Source organism: Ylistrum balloti, unplaced genomic scaffold (genome assembly GCF_031769215.1).
Source record: "Ylistrum balloti isolate Yb309-2 unplaced genomic scaffold, AGI_CSIRO_Ybal_v1 Utg370558, whole genome shotgun sequence".
NCBI classification, from domain to species: Eukaryota; Metazoa; Mollusca; class Bivalvia; order Pectinida; family Pectinidae; genus Ylistrum; species Ylistrum balloti.
Genome location: NW_026782351.1, coordinates 471,763 through 493,305, shown reverse-complemented (window position 1 = coordinate 493,305; position 21,543 = coordinate 471,763). Strand labels below are relative to the sequence as shown.

General features: G+C 33.0%; 1 protein-coding gene across 1 annotated transcript in view; it reads right to left on the bottom strand.

Annotated features, from left to right (window-relative positions):
- LOC132556288 (protein HID1-like) overlaps positions 1 to 21,543 on the bottom strand; it is a 32,184-nt gene that overhangs the window by 10,138 nt on the left and 503 nt on the right. Inside the window, exons 2-12 of the mRNA XM_060220671.1 lie at positions 20,678 to 20,891; positions 19,656 to 19,765; positions 18,563 to 18,607; positions 13,653 to 13,706; positions 12,895 to 13,063; positions 12,634 to 12,691; positions 11,185 to 11,410; positions 10,489 to 10,545; positions 9,869 to 10,009; positions 8,303 to 8,393; positions 800 to 951 (exon numbers count right to left, since the gene is read on the bottom strand). Of these exons, the coding sequence (XP_060076654.1) occupies positions 800 to 951; positions 8,303 to 8,393; positions 9,869 to 10,009; positions 10,489 to 10,545; positions 11,185 to 11,410; positions 12,634 to 12,691; positions 12,895 to 13,063; positions 13,653 to 13,706; positions 18,563 to 18,607; positions 19,656 to 19,765; positions 20,678 to 20,891 (1,317 nt within the window). The remainder of the gene's footprint in view (positions 1 to 799; positions 952 to 8,302; positions 8,394 to 9,868; positions 10,010 to 10,488; positions 10,546 to 11,184; positions 11,411 to 12,633; positions 12,692 to 12,894; positions 13,064 to 13,652; positions 13,707 to 18,562; positions 18,608 to 19,655; positions 19,766 to 20,677; positions 20,892 to 21,543) is intronic.

Below are 21,543 nucleotides of genomic sequence, written 5' to 3'. Positions count from 1 at the left end.
ACAAAGACAACAGCTTTTATTCTGAAGTTACTTCACCATACAGTGATGCTCTAGTGACAGAGCTATGCTACCCTCTGTAGATATGATGTTTTCTTTATACAATGGCTGTACTGTTTTATGGTTGATATATTTGTGCATGAACAGTGCTACATTTATCACATAGCTGATGTTTTTAGGAAGGACCTGTGGTTCCTTCTGTAGGTGTGATGTTTTCTATATAATCTGTTATATAGCTCATGATTTTGAGTGAGCAATCACACATTCTGTGTGACATAATATAAATCAAATGTCATAAAATTTGACGTGCGAACCTAACATTGATCTTTTAATAATATCAGTATATAATCTAGATAAAATGGTAAGGCCCACATCAAATCCTTTTCTCATTAATACCTGATAATGATACCTGTATCTACAGCTGTTACACATGCCATAGGGGCAAGTCATGTTTAAGTACACTGTGACATAAACTACACAAGATTACCAACTACTTAATACAGAGAAAATATATTGTTGCATGGTATCTCCATATTGATGTTTTTCCTGTTTGTTTTAAAAAAAAAAACATATACAGCTTCAGATGAGAGTAACCATAACATATGAATTGACAAATTCTACTGTCTCCTATGTACAAAGTAACTTTGAAGGAATTTTGTTTCAATTCTATGAAATAAAAGACAATGCTGAAAAATATTATAATAATTATTGTTGGATCATCAGGATATTAAATTCATCTGACTGAGATTAGATTTGTATTAAGGAAACACACATAGACAATATGTATGGTGTTTATACTTACTATGATGAGGAAGTCAGCATGAGTTCCTGTAAACACTGGGATGTCCATGGGCACTCGTACAGTGTAAGGCTTGTTCAGTCGTACTCCAAAGTTCCTCTCTCCACTCAACAGCAGTAGGATGAATACACCAATATGCATCAATCCAACACGAGCTGTCATTCAAAAAGAAATAGATTCCTATTTCAGGGATGACTTTTGAGTTATATATACTCTTAGGATTTGGGCTACATGTTCCTGTTTTTCTTACTGGTCAGCAGGTAATTCACATTGTAATGGTCAGTAGGTAATTCACCTTGTACTGGTCAGTAGGTAAACCACCTTGTACTGGTCAGCAGGTAATTCACCTTGTACTGGTCTGTAGGTAATTCACCTTGTACTGGTCAGTAGGTAATTCAGGTAATTCACCTTGTACTGGTCAGTAGGTAAACCACCTTGTACTGGTCTGTAGGTAATTCACCTTGTACTGGTCAGTAGGTAATTCACCTTGTACTGGTCAGTAGGTAAACCACCTTGTACTGGTCAGTAGGTAATTCACCTTGTACTGGTCAGTAGGTAAACCACCTTGTACTGGTCAGCAGGTAATTCACCTTGTACTGGTCTGTAGGTAATTCACCTTGTACTGGTCAGTAGGTAAACCACCTTGTACTGGTCTGTAGGTAATTCACCTTGTACTGGTCAGTAGGTAAACCACCTTGTACTGGTCAGCAGGTAATTCACCTTGTACTGGTCAGTAGGTAATTCACCTTGTACTGGTCAGTAGGTAAACCACCTTGTACTGGTCAGTAGGTAATTCACCTTGTACTGGTCAGTAGGTAATTCACCTTGTACTGGTCAGTAGGTAATTCACCTTGTAATGGTCAGTAGGTAATTCACCTTGTACTGGTCAGTAGGTAAATCACCTTGTACTGGTCAGTAGGTAAATCACCTTGTACTGGTCAGTAGGTAAATCACCTTGTACTGGTCAGCAGGTAATTCACCTTGTACTGGTCAGTAGGTAAACTACCTTGTACTGGTCAGTAGGTAATTCACCTTGTAATGGTCAGCAGGTAATTCACCTTGTACTGGTCAGTAGGTAATTCACCTTGTACTGGTCAGTAGGTAATTCACCTTGTACTGGTCAGTAGGTAATTCACCTTGTACTGGTCAGTAGGTAATTCACCTTGTACTGGTCAGTAGGTAAACTACCTTGTACTGGTCAGCAGGTAATTCACCTTGTAATGGTCAGCAGGTAATTCACCTTGTACTGGTCAGTAGGTAATTCACCTTGTACTGGTTAGTAGGTAATTCACCTTGTAATGGTCAGCAGGTAATTCACCTTGTACTGGTCAGTAGGTAATTCACCTTGTAATGGTCAGCAGGTAATTCACCTTGTACTGGTCAGTAGGTAATTCACCTTGTACTGGTCAGCAGGTAAATCACCTTGTACTGGTTAGTAGGTAAATCATCTTGTAATGGTCAGTAGGTAATTCACCTTGTACTGGTCAGTAGGTAAATCACCTTGTACTGGTCAGTAGGTAAACCACCTTGTACTGGTCAGTAGGTAAATCACCTTGTAATGGTCAGTAGGTAATTCACCTTGTACTGGTCAGCAGGTAATTCATCTTGTAAATGTCAGAGCTGATTGTCACTTATAAACATAACAAAAAATATACCTGGTATGAGAAAAAATTTCAAGGCAATATGTAATGATTTTATTTCTCCCAAAATCTAAACTTTGAAGTAATTCTATCTTTCCACACATGCCATTATCTAAGTGAATGAAGACTTTTTACCTGTACATATTAACCAACAGTATCTTTGTTTGATACAGATTTTTACCTGTACATATTAACCAACAGTATATTTGTTTGATATAGACATTTACCTGTACATGTTAACCAACAGTATATTTGTTTGATATAGACATTTACCTGTACATATTAACCAACAGTATATTTGTTTGATAAAATTTTTTACATGAACATATTTACTAACAGTATATGTTTGATACAGATTTTTACCTGTACATGTTAACTAACAGTATATTTGTTTGATATAGACTTTTACCTGTACACATTCACTAACAGTATATTTGTTTGATATAGACTTTTACCTGTACATATTCACTAACAGTATATTTGTTTGATATAGACTTTTACCTGTACATATTAACCAACAGTATATTTGTTTGATAAATTTTTTTTACAAGAACATATTTACTAACAGTATATGTTTGATAAAGGTTTTTACCTGTACATGTTAACCAACAGTATATTTGTTTGATAAAGATTTGTAACTGTACATGTTAACCAACAAGTATATTTGTTTGATATAGACATTTACCTGTACATGTTAACTAACAGTATATTTGTTTGATATAGACATTTACCTGTATATGTTAACCAACAAGTATATATGTTTGATAAAATTTTTACCTGTACATGTTAACCAACAGTATATTTGTTTGATAAAGATTTGTACCTGTACATATTCACTAACAGTATCTTTGTTTGATACAGATTTTTACCTGTACATATTCACTAACAGTATATTTGTTTGATATAGACATTTACCTGTACATGTTAACCAACAAGTATATTTGTTTGATACAGATTTTTACCTGTACATATTCACTAACAGTATATTTGTTTGATATAGACTTTTACCAGTACATATTCACTAACAGTATATTTGTTTGATACAGACTTTTACCTGTACATATTCACTAACAGTATATTTGTTTGATATAGACTTTTACCTGTACAAGTATATTTGTTTGATACAGACTTTTACCAGTACATATTCACTAACAGTATATTTGTTTGATATAGACTTTTACCTGTACAAGTATATTTGTTTGATACAGACTTTTACCTGTACATATTCACTAACAGTATCTTTGTTTGATACAGATTTTTACCTGTACATATTCACTAACAGTATCTTTGTTTGATACAGATTTGTACCTGTACATATTCACTAACAGTATCTTTGTTTGATACAGATTTTTACCTGTACATATTAACTAACAGTATATTTGTTTGATATAGACTTTTACCAGTACATATTCACTAACAGTATATTTGTTTGATATAGACTTTTACCTGTACAAGTATATTTGTTTGATACAGACTTTTACCTGTACATATTCACTAACATTATATTTGTTTGATATAGACTTTTACCTGTACATATTCACTAACAGTATATTTGTTTGATATAGACTTTTACCTGTACATATTAACTAACAGTATATTTGTTTGATATAGACATTTACCTGTACATATTCACTAACAGTATATTTGTTTGATATAGACATTTACCTGTACATATTCACTAACAGTATATTTGTTTGATATAGACATTTACCAGTACATATTCACTAACAGTATATTTGTTTGATATAGACTTTTACCTGTACAAGTATATTTGTTTGATACAGACTTTTACCAGTACATATTCACTAACATTATATTTGTTTGATATAGACTTTTACCTGTACATATTCACTAACAGTATATTTGTTTGATATAGACTTTTACCTGTACATATTAACTAACAGTATATTTGCTTGATACAGACTTTTACCTGTACAAGTATATTTGTTTGATACAGACTTTTACCAGTACATATTAACTAACAGTATATTTGCTTGATATAGACTTTTACCTGTACAAGTATATTTGTTTGATATAGACTTTTACCTGTACATATTCACTAACAGTATATTTGTTTGATATAGACTTTTACCTGTACATATCAACCAACAGTATATTTGTTTGATATAGACTTTTACCTGTACATATTCACTAACAGTATATTTGTTTGATATAGACTTTTACCTGTATATATTAACCAACAGTATATTTGTTTGATATAGACTTTTACCTGTACATATCAACCAACATGATATTTGTTTGATATAGACTTTTACCTGTACATATTAACTAACAGTATATTTGTTTGATATAGACTTTTACCTGTACATATCAACCAACATATATTTGTTTGATATAGACTTTTACCTGTACATATTAACTAACAGTATATTTGTTTGATATAGACTTTTACCTGTACATGTTAACTAACAGTATATTTGTTTGATATAGATTTTTACCAGTACATATTCACTAACAGTATATTTGTTTGATATAGACTTTTACCTGTACATATTCACTAACAGTATATTTGTTTGATATAGACTTTTACCTGTACATATTCACTAACAGTATATTTGTTTGTATAGACTTTTACCTGTACATATTAACCAACAGTATATTTGTTTGATATGGATACATCTCAGTCTCACTGACATTCTGTAATTTAATCCCAATATTATCTTAATTGAGATTTTTGATCTTATGTTCTTATTTTGACCTCAAATGAATTTTTCTCAGGGAAAACTCACCTTAATCAAAATTTTTCCATAGAATGTTTTAGATTTCTACAAAAATGATATTTTTACTCAGAATATTCTGGATTTCACCTATAATACCATTTTTAAACGTAAGATTCTGGACTTCACCTTAAATAAAATTTCTAAACTGAATGTTTTGGATTTCACAACTCCAACTTTATACAAAATATTCTAGTTTACTTCATATGAAATTTTTACATGGAATATTCAGGATTTCACCTTATTCAGATTCTGATTACCGGTAAGTATTCTGGATGTCACCACAACAGAGATTTTTATGCAGATTATTCTTGATTTCATCATGGCCCAGATTTTCACATAGAATATTCTGAACATCACCTCAACTGACATGTATTTGACAGGATATTCTGGATTTCACCTGGATTGGGATTTTAGTACAGAACATTCTGAATTTCACTTTAATTGACATTTTTTATCAAGAACATTTCTGATTTCACCTTTACTGACATTTTTACACTGAATATTCTGGATTTCACCTAATAGAGATTGCTATAAAGAATATCAGTAATTTCACCTCAATTGAGGTTTTTATACAGAATATCTTTTATTTCACTCCAATTTAGATTTAGATTTTTATACAGAACATCAGCCAGTGACAGAGGCAAACTGATCTCGACCACACACTTGTTCTGTTAGTCTAGTAAACAATGCAATCACAATACCATAATAGATGGTCCCAAGAAATCTGTAACACATCTAGTGCAACTCTCAAAGAGGGCAAAAGGATCGATGTGTGACCTACAAGCTTGTGTATAAATTTAACCAATAAGGGGTGGGATTACCTGGCATTGCTTAGGGTTTGATTTTAAAAAAAAATTCCAGCCACAAAGATGACCCAACAGAACACTGCTAAAGAATCAGGATTGTTGTACAATTACCAAAGTGATGTACAAGTATCTTCAATAACAACCCTTATCACCACGGGAAAAAAGTTACAATTACCAGCACTTGTCATACTGGAGAGCAATCTTGTATCACATTTTCCTAAAATATTTTACTAAAATTTGTCATACTGGAATCATATATATCTGTTACAAGATTCAAGAATATTTCGTATGAATTTTTCACACTGTATGTCGTGTTTCAAAAACATTTCATTAAATTTTGTTAAATCAGAGATGAACCTTATACTGCATTTCTTGGATCAATCTAGTTAAGCTGTCTCTATGTAATGTTTCGTATCAAAGCAGTGTGGCATCATTTCTAATTTTTACTATCAATTTGATACTGGATATTAATAAAAAAAACCCTGACAAATCTACCAAAATTTCACACACTTCTAATTAGTACACAACACTGCACTCATTCAATATGTTGTAAACTGGTAACTGTGATCACAAGATGTCCTCTTACCAGACAATGCTGAAAACAGTTCATACAAGAAACAATGACTGACAAATCACTACATCGTATTTTCATCTTCTAGTACTTATTTACATTGTTTTAATCAGTGTGAATGTTTTTTGCAAAATATTTAAAAGTTGGTAACATGAAAGTCTTTGACTTATTTTATACCTGTTATGTAATTCATGTAAGATGCTACATCAAACACATTCTCCATATATAACTTTTATTAGTGAGCTAGTGTAGGTGTCCTTATCCCATAAAAAATACATCTATATATACTGCTTTTTGTTGGTGTTCTTTTCTCATAAATACAATTGTTTTTATTGTCTAATGTTGGTGTTCTTACATCATAAATACATTTATTTTTATTGACTAGCATAGGTGTTCTTACCCTATAATACATTTATTTTTATTGTCTAGTGTAGAGGTCCTTACCCTATAATAAATTTGTTTTTATTGTCTAGTGTTGGTGTTCTTACCCTATAATAAATTTGTTTTTATTGTCTAGTGTTGGTGTTCTCACCCTATAATAAATTTGTTTTTATTGTCTAGTGTTGGTGTTCTTACCCTATAATAAATTTGTTTTTATTGTCTAGTGTTGGTGTTCTTACCCTATAATAAATTTGTTTTTATTGTCTAGTGTTGGTGTTCTTACCCTATAATAAATTTGTTTTTATTGACTAGCATAGGTGTTCTTACCCTATAATAAATTTGTTTTTATTGTCTAGTGTTGGTGTTCTTACCCTATAATAAATTTGTTTTTATTGTCTAGTGTTGGTGTTCTTACCCTATAATAAATTTGTTTTTATTGTCTAGTGTAGAGGTCCTTACCCTATATCAAATTTGTTTATACTGACTAGTGTAGAGGTCCTTACCCTATATCAAATTTGTTTATACTGACTAGTGTAGAGGTCCTTACTCTATATCAAATTTGTTTATATTGTCTAGTGTAATTTGTTTATACTGACTTACCCTATATCAAATTTGTTTATATTGTCTAGTGTAGAGGTCCTTACTCTATATCAAATTTGTTTATACTGACTAGTGTAGAGGTCCTTACCCTATATCAAATTTGTTTATATTGTCTAGTGTAGAGGTCCTTACTCTATATCAAATTTGTTTATACTGACTAGTGTAGAGGTCCTTACTCTATATCAAATTTGTTTATACTGACTAGTGTAGAGGTCCTTACTCTATATCAAATTTGTTTATATTGTCTAGTGTAGAGGTCCTTACCCTATATCAAATTTGTTTATACTGACTAGTGTAGAGGTCCTTACCCTATATCAAATTTGTTTATATTGTCTAGTGTAGAGGTCCTTACTCTATATCAAATTTGTTTATACTGTCTAGTGTAGTGGTCCTTACCCTATATCAAATTTGTTTATATTGTCTAGTGTAGAGGTCCTTACTCTATATCAAATTTGTTTATACTGACTAGTGTAGAGGTCCTTACCCTATATCAAATTTGTTTATACTGACTAGTGTAGAGGTCCTTACTCTATATCAAATTTGTTTATATTGTCTAGTGTAGAGGTCCTTACCCTATATCAAATTTGTTTATATTGTCTAGTGTAGAGGTCCTTACTCTATATCAAATTTGTTTATACTGACTAGTGTAGAGGTCCTTACCCTATATCAAATTTGTTTTTATTGACTAGTGTAGGTGATCTTACCTCATATATATATATATATACATTTATTTTTTTATTGATCAGTGTGATTATTTATGTACTTACATTGATCAGCCCTGGCATCATTCAGGTAGTACAGTATAGGGACAAGAACATCCAACACATCACTGGACTTCAGTACATAAAACATGAACTTCTGTAACAATAAAATAAAGGTCAAGGTCAAAGACTGAATAATACAAACTCAAGTGACTGTGTGACAGTCATGACACTTCATGTTCATTTTCAGCTAGGTGGGGCTGATCAGGAAAGTGAGAAGGGAACTGCATCAAGGACCTTGCTATGTTGTAGTATTTCCACAGATTTTGCCAATTTCATTTTTCAAGACTCTTCAATTACAAATAATGAAATTAAAAAAAAAAAATTAACAACTTTCATTTCAGAAGAAAAACATACAAAATTTAACTGACACTTACCCCAAGACCTACCAATAAGTCATGGTGATACCTCACATTTCATTGCATGTAGATTTTCCATTTTTCAATGTCTAAAGGGTAAGTATGTTACTAATGTCACCTTTACACCAACAACAATAATACTAATGTAACCTTCACACCAACAATGTTACTAATGTCGTCTTCACACCAACAATGTTACTAATGTCACCTTCACATCAACAACAATGTTACTAATGTCACCTTCACACCAACAACAATGTTACAAATGTCACCTTCACACCAACAACAATGTTACTAATGTCACCTTCACACCAACAACAATGTTACTAATGTCACCTTCACACCAACAACAATGTTACTAATGTCACCTTTACACCAACAACAATGTTACTAATGTCACCTTCACACCAACAACAATGTTACTAATGACACCTTTACACCAACAACGTTACTAATGTCACCTTCACACCAACAACAATGTTACTAATGTCACCTTTACATCAACAACAGTGTTACTAATGTCACCTTCACACCAACAACAATGTTACTAATGTCACCTCCACATCAACAATGTTACTAATGTCACCTTCACACCAACAACAATGTTACTAATGTCACCTTCACACCAACAACAATGTTACTAATGTCACCTTTACACCAACAACAAGGTTACTAATGTCACCTTCACACCAACAACAATGTTACTAATGTCACCTTTACACCAACAACAATGTTACTAATGTCACCTTCACACCAACAACAATGTTACTAATGTCACCTTTACACCAACAACAATGTTACTAATGTCACCTTCACATCAACAACAATGTTACTAATGTCACCTTCACACCAACAACAATGTTACAAATGTCACCTCCACATCAACAATGTTACTAATGTCACCTTCACACCAACAACAATGTTACAAATGTCACCTTCACACCAACAACAATGTTACTAATGTCACCTTCACACCAACAACAATGTTACAAATGTCACCTTCACACCAACAACAATGTTACTACACCAACAACAATGTTACTAATGTCACCTTCACACCAACAACAATGTTAAATGTCACCTACACCAACAACAATGTTACTAATGTCCCTACACTGTGTTTATATCACACAAGGTTTAATGTCACCTTCACACCAACAACAATGTTACGAATGTCACCGTCACACCAACAGTAAAGTTACTAATTTCCTACCTTGTTTATATCACACATTTTCCAGAAGAGAACAAGGAGTTCCTGATGGATCTGGATTTTCTTGGCTGACCCCGGTAAATAGGTCTGCATTAACGGGTTGTTCAAGAGGCGTGTAATCCCTTTCAGGATAAAAGCAAAGTCCTACAAGAAAAAATATTTATCAAAAATTGAAATGAAGTGTATAAAATTCTTTCAGTTTGGAAAAAAAACTTTCTTCCTAGATTCAAACCTATATCTCATCTACCAACGATTACAATGTAGCATGTCTTACATAGAACATGTAATTATAATTTATGAGCTCAAAATGGAAACACAAAACTTGCCATTATCAAAAGCACAATTACGTATGTGGTATATTTTGCTGGACCTTAATGGTTTCAACCAGTTGGTGGCTGTGATAATGCATTCATTTCTTGAAATGTTTTGGTTTATGCAAAACACAATGTATGCCTTAAACATAGCTAAATCTGTTGTGCAAATTTATGAAAATTTGCTTTTGTAATAAATTTTAATCTGGAGATTCATTCTTGGAGCAGAATAACAGCGTTTATAATTAAATATTTATGACTATGATTAATTGAAGAGATGGCTGCCTATCATTTGCATGAATTTTTTGTTACCTCTTCTCGGTGGATTCTAGACAGGTAGTTCACAAACAAGTTGTCAGGTCCACCTGTCTGAAAAACACAAACCCAAGGAAAAGTATAATGAATGTATAGTTAACACAAACAGCACCAATTATCTATCACACAATATGTTCTCAGTATAGTGGACATTCATTCAATATTATTTAAAATTTACATTCTTCAATAGGTTATTTCTATGCTTCAGCTTGATAATTATATACATGTTATGACTGACATTGAATAGGTTTGACAAACATTAAATTCGATAGTCTGTGACTGAATATTCAGATTATGTTGCATGCATTATGTTTTAAATAAAACACACTGAGGGGCATATCGCATATCAATGACAGAATGCTTGATAAACATATATCCTTCTTCCCCTTGATGGGAAAAGAGTGAAACTTAAAAATAAATCATCTCTAGTTTTCAACCAAAAAATAATTCAGTTCAAAACATAGAAGACTTTTGAACTCATGTTTTTACCCTGTTAACTTTAAATATCAGACCCAAACAGAACAGTAAGCATCCTTAATCTATTTTTAACTGAGAAACAAAGCATCACATTTCCCTTCAGAGGTATAGTCCTAATACTTTTGTCCAGTACTTCAACAACTCCTCTAACAACTACTATTTAATATTTAACAACAATTTGAGAAGAAGAAAGAAGAATCTATTGTGATGACTTACTTCACTCTGCTGATCCATGGCAGTGCCCCCAGACGTCCCATCCACCGACACATTTGGCTGTGAAGACGAGTCATTCTCTAGTGTCACACACAGCACCTGTAGAGCCCCTTCCACCAGAGGTTCACTTGAGTCATTAAACATGAGGTGGTTGTAAGGTACGCCGTACCCAACAGGGTCATAAGCACACACAATATTCAGGAGGGAGGTAAAGAGGGGCAGGGCATGTCTGTAACAGAAATAAGGTTTACATACAGAAACAACAATGTGTTAAAGTATCATCCAATACATAACATACATTTACTGATTGACAGGCCATATCAGATGATTATAAAGCCAAATACACAAAAAAAACTTTAAAGATGGAATTTATAGGTGTTGGTAAACTGTTGAGAAGTACTAGATCTTCTAATAGAGATCTGTTCCTCACTAATTTCTGCTGGGAAGTACATAATACAATAATTAAGATCTGTTCCTAACTACATTGTGTTGAGGAGTACTTGATCCACTCACTAAGATCTGTTCCTAACTACATTCTGTTGAGGAGTACTTGATCCACTCACTAAGATCTGTTCCTAACTACTTTCTGTTGAGGAGTACTTGATCCACTCACTAAGATCTGTTCCTAACTACATTCTGTTGAGGAGTACTTGATCCACTCACTAAGATCTGTTCCTAACTACATTCTGTTGACTACTTGATCCACTCACTAAGATCTGTTCCTAACTACATTCTGTTGAGGAGTACTTGATCCACTCACTAAGATCCACTCACTAAGATCTGTTCCTAACTACATTCTGTTGAGGAGTACTTGATCCACTCACTAAGATCTGTTCCTAACTACATTCTGTTGAGGAGTACTTGATCCACTCACTAAGATCTGTTCCTAACTACATTCTGTTGAGGAGTACTTGATCCACTCACTAAGATCTGTTCCTAACTACATTCTGTTGAGGAGTACTTGATCCACTCACTAAGATCTGTTCCTAACTACATTCTGTTGAGGAGTACTTGATCCACTCACTAAGATCTGTTCCTAACTACATTCTGTTGAGGAGTACTTGATCCACTCACTAAGATCTGTTCCTAACTACATTCTGTTGAGGAGTACTTGATCCACTCACTAAGATCTGTTCCTAACTACATTCTGTTGAGGAGTACTTGATCCACTCACTAAGATCTGTTCCTAACTACATTCTGTTGAGGAGTACTTGATCCACTCAAGATCTGTTCTAAGATCTGTTCCTAACTACTTTCTGTTGAGGAGTACTTGATCCACTCACTAAGATCTGTTCCTAACTACATTCTGTTGAGGAGTACTTGATCCACTCACTAAGATCTGTTCCTAACTACTTTCTGTTGAGGAGTACTTGATCCACTAATAGAAATCAGTACTTGAACTACTTTCCATTGAGGACAGTACTGGATCAAATTATCAAGATCTTTACCTACCTATTTTCTGTAGAAGAAAAGTACTGGATCCATTGATTAGGGTTACTGTGGGCATCAGCTGTGACACAAAGACAGAATTGTAGTATTAAAAAAGAAATTCTGAGTAATTATCATTTGGTAAAAACAAAGATATGTTTACCATCACTGCAAATTCTGCAATATTTGAAATCTCAAAATAAAACATTCTTATGTTCTTGATGTCAGACTTTAATTTCTAGTGTATTTTTTTAGTATTTTCATTAATCATTGAAGTGTCCTTACCAACAGGAGGAAGGTACATAGTCTCTGAAAAGCAGGTGAGAAGAAGTTTGATGATTTCACATCGGTTCTGGTCGTAGTACTGATTCCTTGTAGGCGAGTGAGCAAACCCAACACCAGCCTCCCAGATATACTCACAGCTATCAATAGTGTGCATATCCTCTGGATTGTCCTGTAAAAAAATGGACAAAGAGGGTTTTCAGCTGTTGCTTTAAACTTTGCAGTCTTCACTTCTAAATATGCACAATTTTGATTACACCAATATAACAAGTACATACAGCCTAAGCAAATACAACAGGCCTATATTGGTCACCTGGTTCAGTTTACTGAAAATAAAAAGCATAACACTGATGTCTATTTAATGGCCTTTAAGGCCTTACCTTTCTGCCCCTGGAATAGCTCAGATAAACCATCTATACAAATTGAGCTCTCTTCACCCGAGGGGACAGAATCCAGATTTTTATATAAAAGAAGAAGGATTTCAATGAATCTGCTAGATTGATGTTATTGGGCCCTGTTTCTCAGGTTCAAGGAGAAGTCAGATTCACTGTTCACACAAAATCAGAAGCTTCTGACCAAATTTGATCAAAATCTACGGAGTTGTTCATGACTAGAAGCGAATGGTTGATGGATGGACATATGCATATATGCTGGACAACAGAAAACAGATGCCATGCCATGGCATAAGCTCACTGGTCCTTTGAACCAGGTAAGCTGAAAAATAAACATCTAAAATAATGAAATGTAGGGAAAATACTTACTGGTCCTGCCTTTCTACTGGAGGCCACAGTGAAGTCTGGGCAGAATAATAGATCCTAAAATATAAATATTACAATATCAGGACAGAGTAACAGATCCTAATGTACAAATGTTACAATATCAGGACAAAATAACATATCCTAATATACAAATGTTACAATATCAGGACAGAATAGCAGATCCTAATATACAAATGTTACAATATCAGGACAAAATAACAGATCCTAATATACAAATAATACAATATCAGGACAGAAAAACAGATCCTAATATACAAATGTTACAATATCAGGACAGAATAACAGATCCTAATATACAAATGTTACAATATCAGGACAGAATAGCAGATCCTAATATACAAATGTTACAATATCAGGACAGAGTAACAGATCCTAATGTACAAATGTTATAATATCAGGACAAAATAACAGATCCTAATATACAAATGTTACAATATCAGGACAGAATAACATATACTAATATAAAAATGTTACAATATCAGGACAGAGTAACAGATCCTAATATACAAATGTTACAATATCAGGACAAAATAACAGATCCTAATATACAAATGTTACAATATCAGGACAGAAAAACAGATCCTAATATACAAATGTTACAATATCAGGACAGAATAACAGATCCTAATATACAAATGTTACAATATCAGGACAGAATAACAGATCCTAATATAGAAATAATACAATATCAGGACAGAAAAACATATCCTAAAATATAAATATTACAATATCAGGACAGAAAAACAATTTGTAAAACACAAACGCTACAAAGTCTGGACAAAAGAAAAGATCCTACAACATACATATTATCAAGTAAAGACAGAATGACATATCCTAAAACATAAAAGGTTACAAAATCTGGACAAAATAGTAGATACTGAAATATAAATGTTAAAATGTCAGGACTGAGTTAAAGATCTCAAAATATAAATGTTACAACATCAGGACAGTATAATAGATCTTAAAACATAAATGTTAAACAATCTGAAGTTGTGGCAGAGCCAAAAATCCTAAAATATACATGTTACACTGTCTAATACATTAGAACCATTTTAAAGCCAAAATACATGCATCATTGGGCAAATTTACGAGATTATCAGAAATTTCGAAGAAAACTTCCAACTGGATAAATCTGCAAAAGTAAGATTGAAAAGTATCTATTTAGCAAAAGTAAGATTGAAATGTATCTATTTAGTAACACTTGGTGGGGATATCACTTAAAATACAAGTGATATTATTCAAAGTTCAGAAGGCTGTTAACACTTGGTGGGGATATCACTTAAAATACAGGTGATATTATTCAAAGTTCAGAAGGCTGTTAACACTTGGTGGGGATATCACTTAAAATACAGGTGATATTATTCAAAGTTCAGAAGGCTGTTAACACTTTGTGGGGATATCAAAACAAATTATTCAAAATTGATAAAAGTGATATTATTCAAAGTTCAGAAGGCTGTTAACACTTTGTGGGGATATCACTTAAAATACAGGTGATATTATTCAAAGTTCAGAAGGCTGTTAACACTTTGTGGGGATATCACTTAAAATACAGGTGATATTATTCAAAGTTCAGAAGGCTGTTAACACTTTGTGGGGAAGTTCAGGTGATATTATTCAAAGTTCAGAAGGCTGTTAACACTTTGTGGGGATATCAAAACAAATCAAAAAAATTGATAAAAGTGGGTCTTAAAATACAGGTGATATTATTCAAAGTTGATAAAAGTGGGTCCCACTTAAAATACAGGTGATATTATTCAAAGTTCAGAAGGCTGTTAACACTTGGTGGGGATATCAAAACAAATCAAAATTGATAAAATTGGGTCCCACTTAAAATACAGGTGATATTATTCAAAGTTCAGAAGGCTGTTAACACTTTGTGGGGATATCAAAACAAATCAAAATTGATAAAAGTGGGTCCCACTTAAAATACAGGTGATATTATTCAAAGTTCAGAAGGCTGTTAACACTTTGTGGGGATATCAAAACAAATCAAAATTGATAAAAGTGGGTCCCACTTAAAATTGATATTAAAAGTTCAGAAGGCTGTTAACACTTTGTGGGGATATCAAAACAAATCAAAATTGATAAAAGTGGGTCCCACTTAAAATACAGGTGATATTATTCAAAGTTCAGAAGGCTGTTAACACTTTGTGGGGATATCAAAACTTTGTGGGGACTTTGTGGGGATACACAAAGTTCAGAAGGCTGTTAACACTTGGTGGGGATATCACTTAAAATACAGGTGATATTATTCAAAGTTCAGAAGGCTGTTAACACTTTGTGGGGATATCAAAACAAATCAAAATTGATAAAAGTGGGTCCCACTTAAAATACAGGTGATATTATTCAAAGTTCAGAAGGCTGTTAACACTTTGTGGGGATATCAAAACAAAAAAATTGATAAAAGTGGGTCCCACTTAAAATACAGGTGATATTATTCAAAGTTCAGAAGGCTGTTAACACTTTGTGGGGATATCAAAACAAATCAAAATTGATAAAAGTGGGTCCCACTTAAAATACAGGTGATATTATTCAAAGTTCAGAAGGCTGTTAACACTTTGTGGGGATATCAAAACAAAACTGATAAAAGTGGGTCCCACTTAAAATACAGGTGATATTATTCAAAGTTCAGAAGGCTGTTAACACTTTGTGGGGATATCAAAACAAATCAAAATTGATAAAAGTGGGTCCCACTTAAAATACAGGTGATATTATTCAAAGTTCAGAAGGCTGTTAACACTTTGTGGGGATATCAAAACAAATCAAAACTGATAAAAGTGGGTCCCACTTAAAATACAGGTGATATTATTCAAAGTTCAGAAGGCTGTTAACACTTTGTGGGGATATCAAAACAAAATTGATAAAAGTGGGTCCCACTTAAAATACAGGTGATATTATTCAAAGTTCAGAAGGCTGTTAACACTTTGTGGGGATATCAAAACAAAATTGATAAAAGTGGGTCCCACTTAAAATACAGGTGATATTATTCAAAGTTCAGAAGGCTGTTAACACTTTGTGGGGATATCAAAAGGCTGTTAACACTTTGTGGGGATATCAAAACAAACAAATCAAAATTGATAAAAGTGGGTCCCACTTAAAAAGTGGGTCCCACTTAAAATACAGGTGATATTATTCAAAGTTCAGAAGGCTGTTAACACTTTGTGGGGATATCACTTAAAATACAGGTGATATTATTCAAAGTTCAGAAGGCTGTTAACACTTTGTGGGGATATCAAAACAAATCAAAATTGATAAAAGTGGGTCCCACTTAAAATACAGGTGATATTATTCAAAGTTCAGAAGGCTGTTAACACTTTGTGGGGATATCAAAACAAATCAAAATTGATAAAAGTGGGTCCCACTTAAAATACAGGTGATATTATTCAAAGTTCAGAAGGCTGTTAACACTTTGTGGGGATATCAAAACAAATCAAAATTGATAAAAGTGGGTCCCACTTAAAATACAGGTGATATTATTCAAAGTTCAGAAGGCTGTTAACACTTTGTGGGGATATCAAAACAAATCAAAATTGATAAAAGTGGGTCCCACTTAAAATACAGGTGATATTATTCAAAGTTCAGAAGGCTGTTAACACTTTGTGGGGATATCAAAACAAATCAAAATTGATAAAAGTGGGTCCCACTTAAAATACAAGTGATATTATTCAAAGTTCAGAAGGCTGTTAACACTTTGTGGGGATATCAAAACAAATCAAAATTGATAAAAGTGGGTCCCACTTAAAATACAAGTGATATTATTCAAAGTTCAGAAGGCTGTTAACACTTTGTGGGGATATCAAAACAAATCAAAATTGATAAAAGTGGGTCCCACTTAAAATACAGGTGATATTATTCAAAGTTCAGAAGGCTGTTAACACTTTGTGGGGATATCAAAACAAATCAAAATTGATAAAAGTGGGTCCCAAAAAGTGGGTCCCACTTAAAATACAAGTGATATTATTCAAAGTTCAGAAGGCTGTTAACACTTTGTGGGGATATCAAAACAAATCAAAATTGATAAAAGTGGGTCCCACTTAAAATACAAGTGATATTATTCAAAGTTCAGAAGGCTGTTAACACTTTGTGGGGATATCAAAACAAATCAAAATTGATAAAAGTGGGTCCCACTTAAAATACAAGTGATATTATTCAAAGTTCAGAAGGCTGTTAACACTTTGTGGGGATATCAAAACAAATCAAAATTGATAAAAGTGGGTCCCACTTAAAATACAAGTGATATTATTCAAAGTTCAGAAGGCTGTCAAGGAAAAAAAAAGAACATGTGACCAATCTGCATACTAGAATGTAAAGGTGTAGTAGACATGTTTAGAAATTATGTTCCCTGTTGTATGTACTGTGCACTTTTTGTGACATCATTTCTCAGGTAGACTGCAAGTGTATAATCATTCAAGGGCTCATGTAAAGTCTGAATAAGTCTTATACACGTCTATAGTAAATACCAACTTCTCACAGAAATGTCTAAATAATTTTCAGACTTCTGTTCAGCAAAGATCTTAAGTGTAGCATTTTTACACAAAGTGAACCTCAACAGCTTTTCTATCAATACCAGCCCATGATATTGCCTCGAGTATTTCACATGTAAGTTAATTCTAATTATTTCATCATATTTTCTCTTCATTCTTTTGGCAAAATTTGCATATATTAGGGCTTTAAATAATTATTCTACACAAACATTTGTACATTTTATATACATTAATATGTCCTGGATATATATATGATTGGTGACACAAATATGCATGTAGTGTTGTTCTGCCACTACTAACGTGGAAAAAGTGGGACATCATGAGGTACAATAATTGACTGACCTTCCAATGAATTGAAATGGTTCATAAGGAGTTGACATCCCACAGAAAAGGGAAGATTATACTTACAGACATAGCATTTATCAGGGATTGTGCCAATGGTGGACTTTCATTCTGGAACAAACAAAAAAATGTATTATTCAACATTACATATTATAGACTGCAGCAAATGATCAATCCTAACTTGACGAACCATGTCATGTGACAAGTCAGTAAATCTGTTATGGACCTTGTTCCATAAATAGCAAACTGTTACAGACCTTAATCAGTAAATAAAAAAATATTACAGATCGCAACTAAAATAGGTTGAAGTATTTCCCCATCTATTGATTAACGGTTTTTCAAAATTCAGCATAATTTGAAAACTTGACTGCTTTGAGCTTCATGAATATAACAGCAACATTGAAAATATTTAGTTATGTCCTAGGTCAACTCCAATTAATTATGTAATGTCACAAACACATAACTCAGTGCCTTTCCCATACCTAGATTTAAACAACTGTAGCAATTGCACAATTAATTTCAAATTCAAGTAGTCAAATAACTACATAATGCTGATTGTGCAAATGACATTTATTTGCAATTAATTTCACACACTGTGTGTGTGTCATTCATATCTGAAGTATTCCACTCAGTAATTAAAAAAAAAAAAACATGAAAATGTGTTCCTGGCATGAAATATGACTAACCTCATGATATGTCATATAATAAAACAGTTGTGAACTTAAGTTTCAGTCTATCTCTGATTTATGCACCTAGTCTGAACAATGTTCAGCTCGGCCTTCAGCCCTGGTGAATATCATTCAGACCTGGTCCATAAATCGGGTATGGGTCTCATCTGAAGTCTATAATTGTAAAACACTTACCAATGTGCTTTATTGCAGGTGGCCTGGTGAATTATTATAGATTTGTTGAGACTACTATAAACTATATGATAAGTCAGTGACAGGTTTACAAGCATTTATGCAATAGGTACATCAGGACTTGAACAGACACTTCTACCAGCCCACTGACAATTTAGTCTCCATGGTACAATATACAGCTTTATCATATTACACGGATCATTTCCCTTATTACAGCTTATGTCAAAAACAACTTTCATATTGATGAATGAAAAAGTGTAGATGAATTATTGGTTGTAATGCCTACTGTGGGTACTGACCTCTACTTCCTCGGACTGTCCAGGAAGAGTAGACCAGAAAAACCCTCTCCAGTCAGGATCCTCAAATATGTAAGGTAGAACTCTGGTCAAAAGTCTCACACAGTTTAACACTGCAACACACATCAGACAACAAGCCTCAACATAATGATTCATGCAATATACTTATGTGGTTTACAAGTAGAGGATTATTCTTGTATATACCTTTAAACAGTTCACTAAATCATCAAAACCCTACCCTTCTTTTAATGATGAACATATATGTTCAGATTAAATATCCTTTTTTCTGTCTGATTTATTGATGGAATTTCTTCAGTAATTTTTGAAGGGTTTTTTTGCAGTTAAGTCTAGAACATCAATTCCAAAATTTTGAAGAGTTCCAATACTTAGAGATATAGTGGGTCATCAGAATTTAAGCGAGGAAAAGCATGTCCAGGAGTCAAATATCTGAATCCCAAAAGTTACTGACAGCATCATTTATATAAATTTTGGAGAGAGCAAATGTCACTTGTTGTTGCACATCATTCTATTGATAAGTGAGATCATTTGATGTACACCATGGCCACTAATAGAATTACATAGATGGCCATTATTTATAGCAACATCAGAACATATTTCAATTAAGAATTTTTTTTTCACATATACATCTTTTAGGACAAATGTATACAATGTATTAAGAACAGATTTTCTTTACACTTATATATTCCAGACTTCTTTGTGTCCCTTTTAAACTTCCTAGCTATTATAAACATGTATGAACTTTGTCACTGATAAATAAACTTACACAAAATTAGGCTACTAGGTGACTAATTATATTTGTATCACTTTGATATTTTGCACATTTGTAAAATGTTAATCTTTTATGTTGGCATAATTTTATTTTCTAAGTGAAGTTTCTCACTTAAAATTAACAGCAAGAATTCTTGCAAGTATCCTGTTTTTTATCAAGCAAAATGTAAATAGGTTATTTTGGGCAACTGGAACATTTTCTCAAAAAGAAAGTTGTCTCGTTATCTAACATGTACCTGTTTGCTGTTCTCGCTGGGAAGGACAACCACTTTCTGCAGCAGATACAAGCTTTTCCACAGCCTTGTAACATAGTGTGGCAAGATTTGATGGAGATTCTTCTCTCAGAGCTCGGATCTCTGCAGCGGGGATTAATGTGAAAACATCTTGGACACAAGTCACACTTTCAGACCAAAACTGTTCCCAAAATGCCTCATCAGTGGCCTCTATTGGCTACAAAATAAAAATGTCTCTTCTTACATAGTGGTAATTACTATGCATATAGTAGTCATATTCTAGCATTAACAATGGTAACATAAGGAAGAAGGGGAATGTAAAGAAATGGTAACTGATATCATATAATTACTTTCATATGAAATGGAAATTGAACATGAACCTATTCTATACCAGGTACTGGAATTTGAACTGAGAATCTCCATAGTTACATGAATATTCTATATGTCAGGTCTACATTTTTGAAACTGAACATACCTGTTTACTGAAATTCATGCATATTAAGGGAATAGGTTAAAACATGCATCCATTAATAGCAATGAACTGAAAAGGCTATTTCACACCATCTTTCATGTACTTACCGTATTTTTCCTTACTGCTGCTGGTATTAATATACAAATGCTTCTTTTTTACCTCATTAATCTTTTAATTACTAATGAAGTTTAATTAAAATATCTATCTGTGAAATATCATTAAAGACACAAACAATCAGTGTCAAGTTATTTCATTTTTGTTTTTGTTTTGTTCAGTCGATCTTGATCATATAACGTTAATATTTTGAAACACATTTTGTTGCACAACTCAACTACCATCGTAATTATATGATATAAATGAAGAACCAAATGCTTGCAATTCGGACAATTTACTTTAA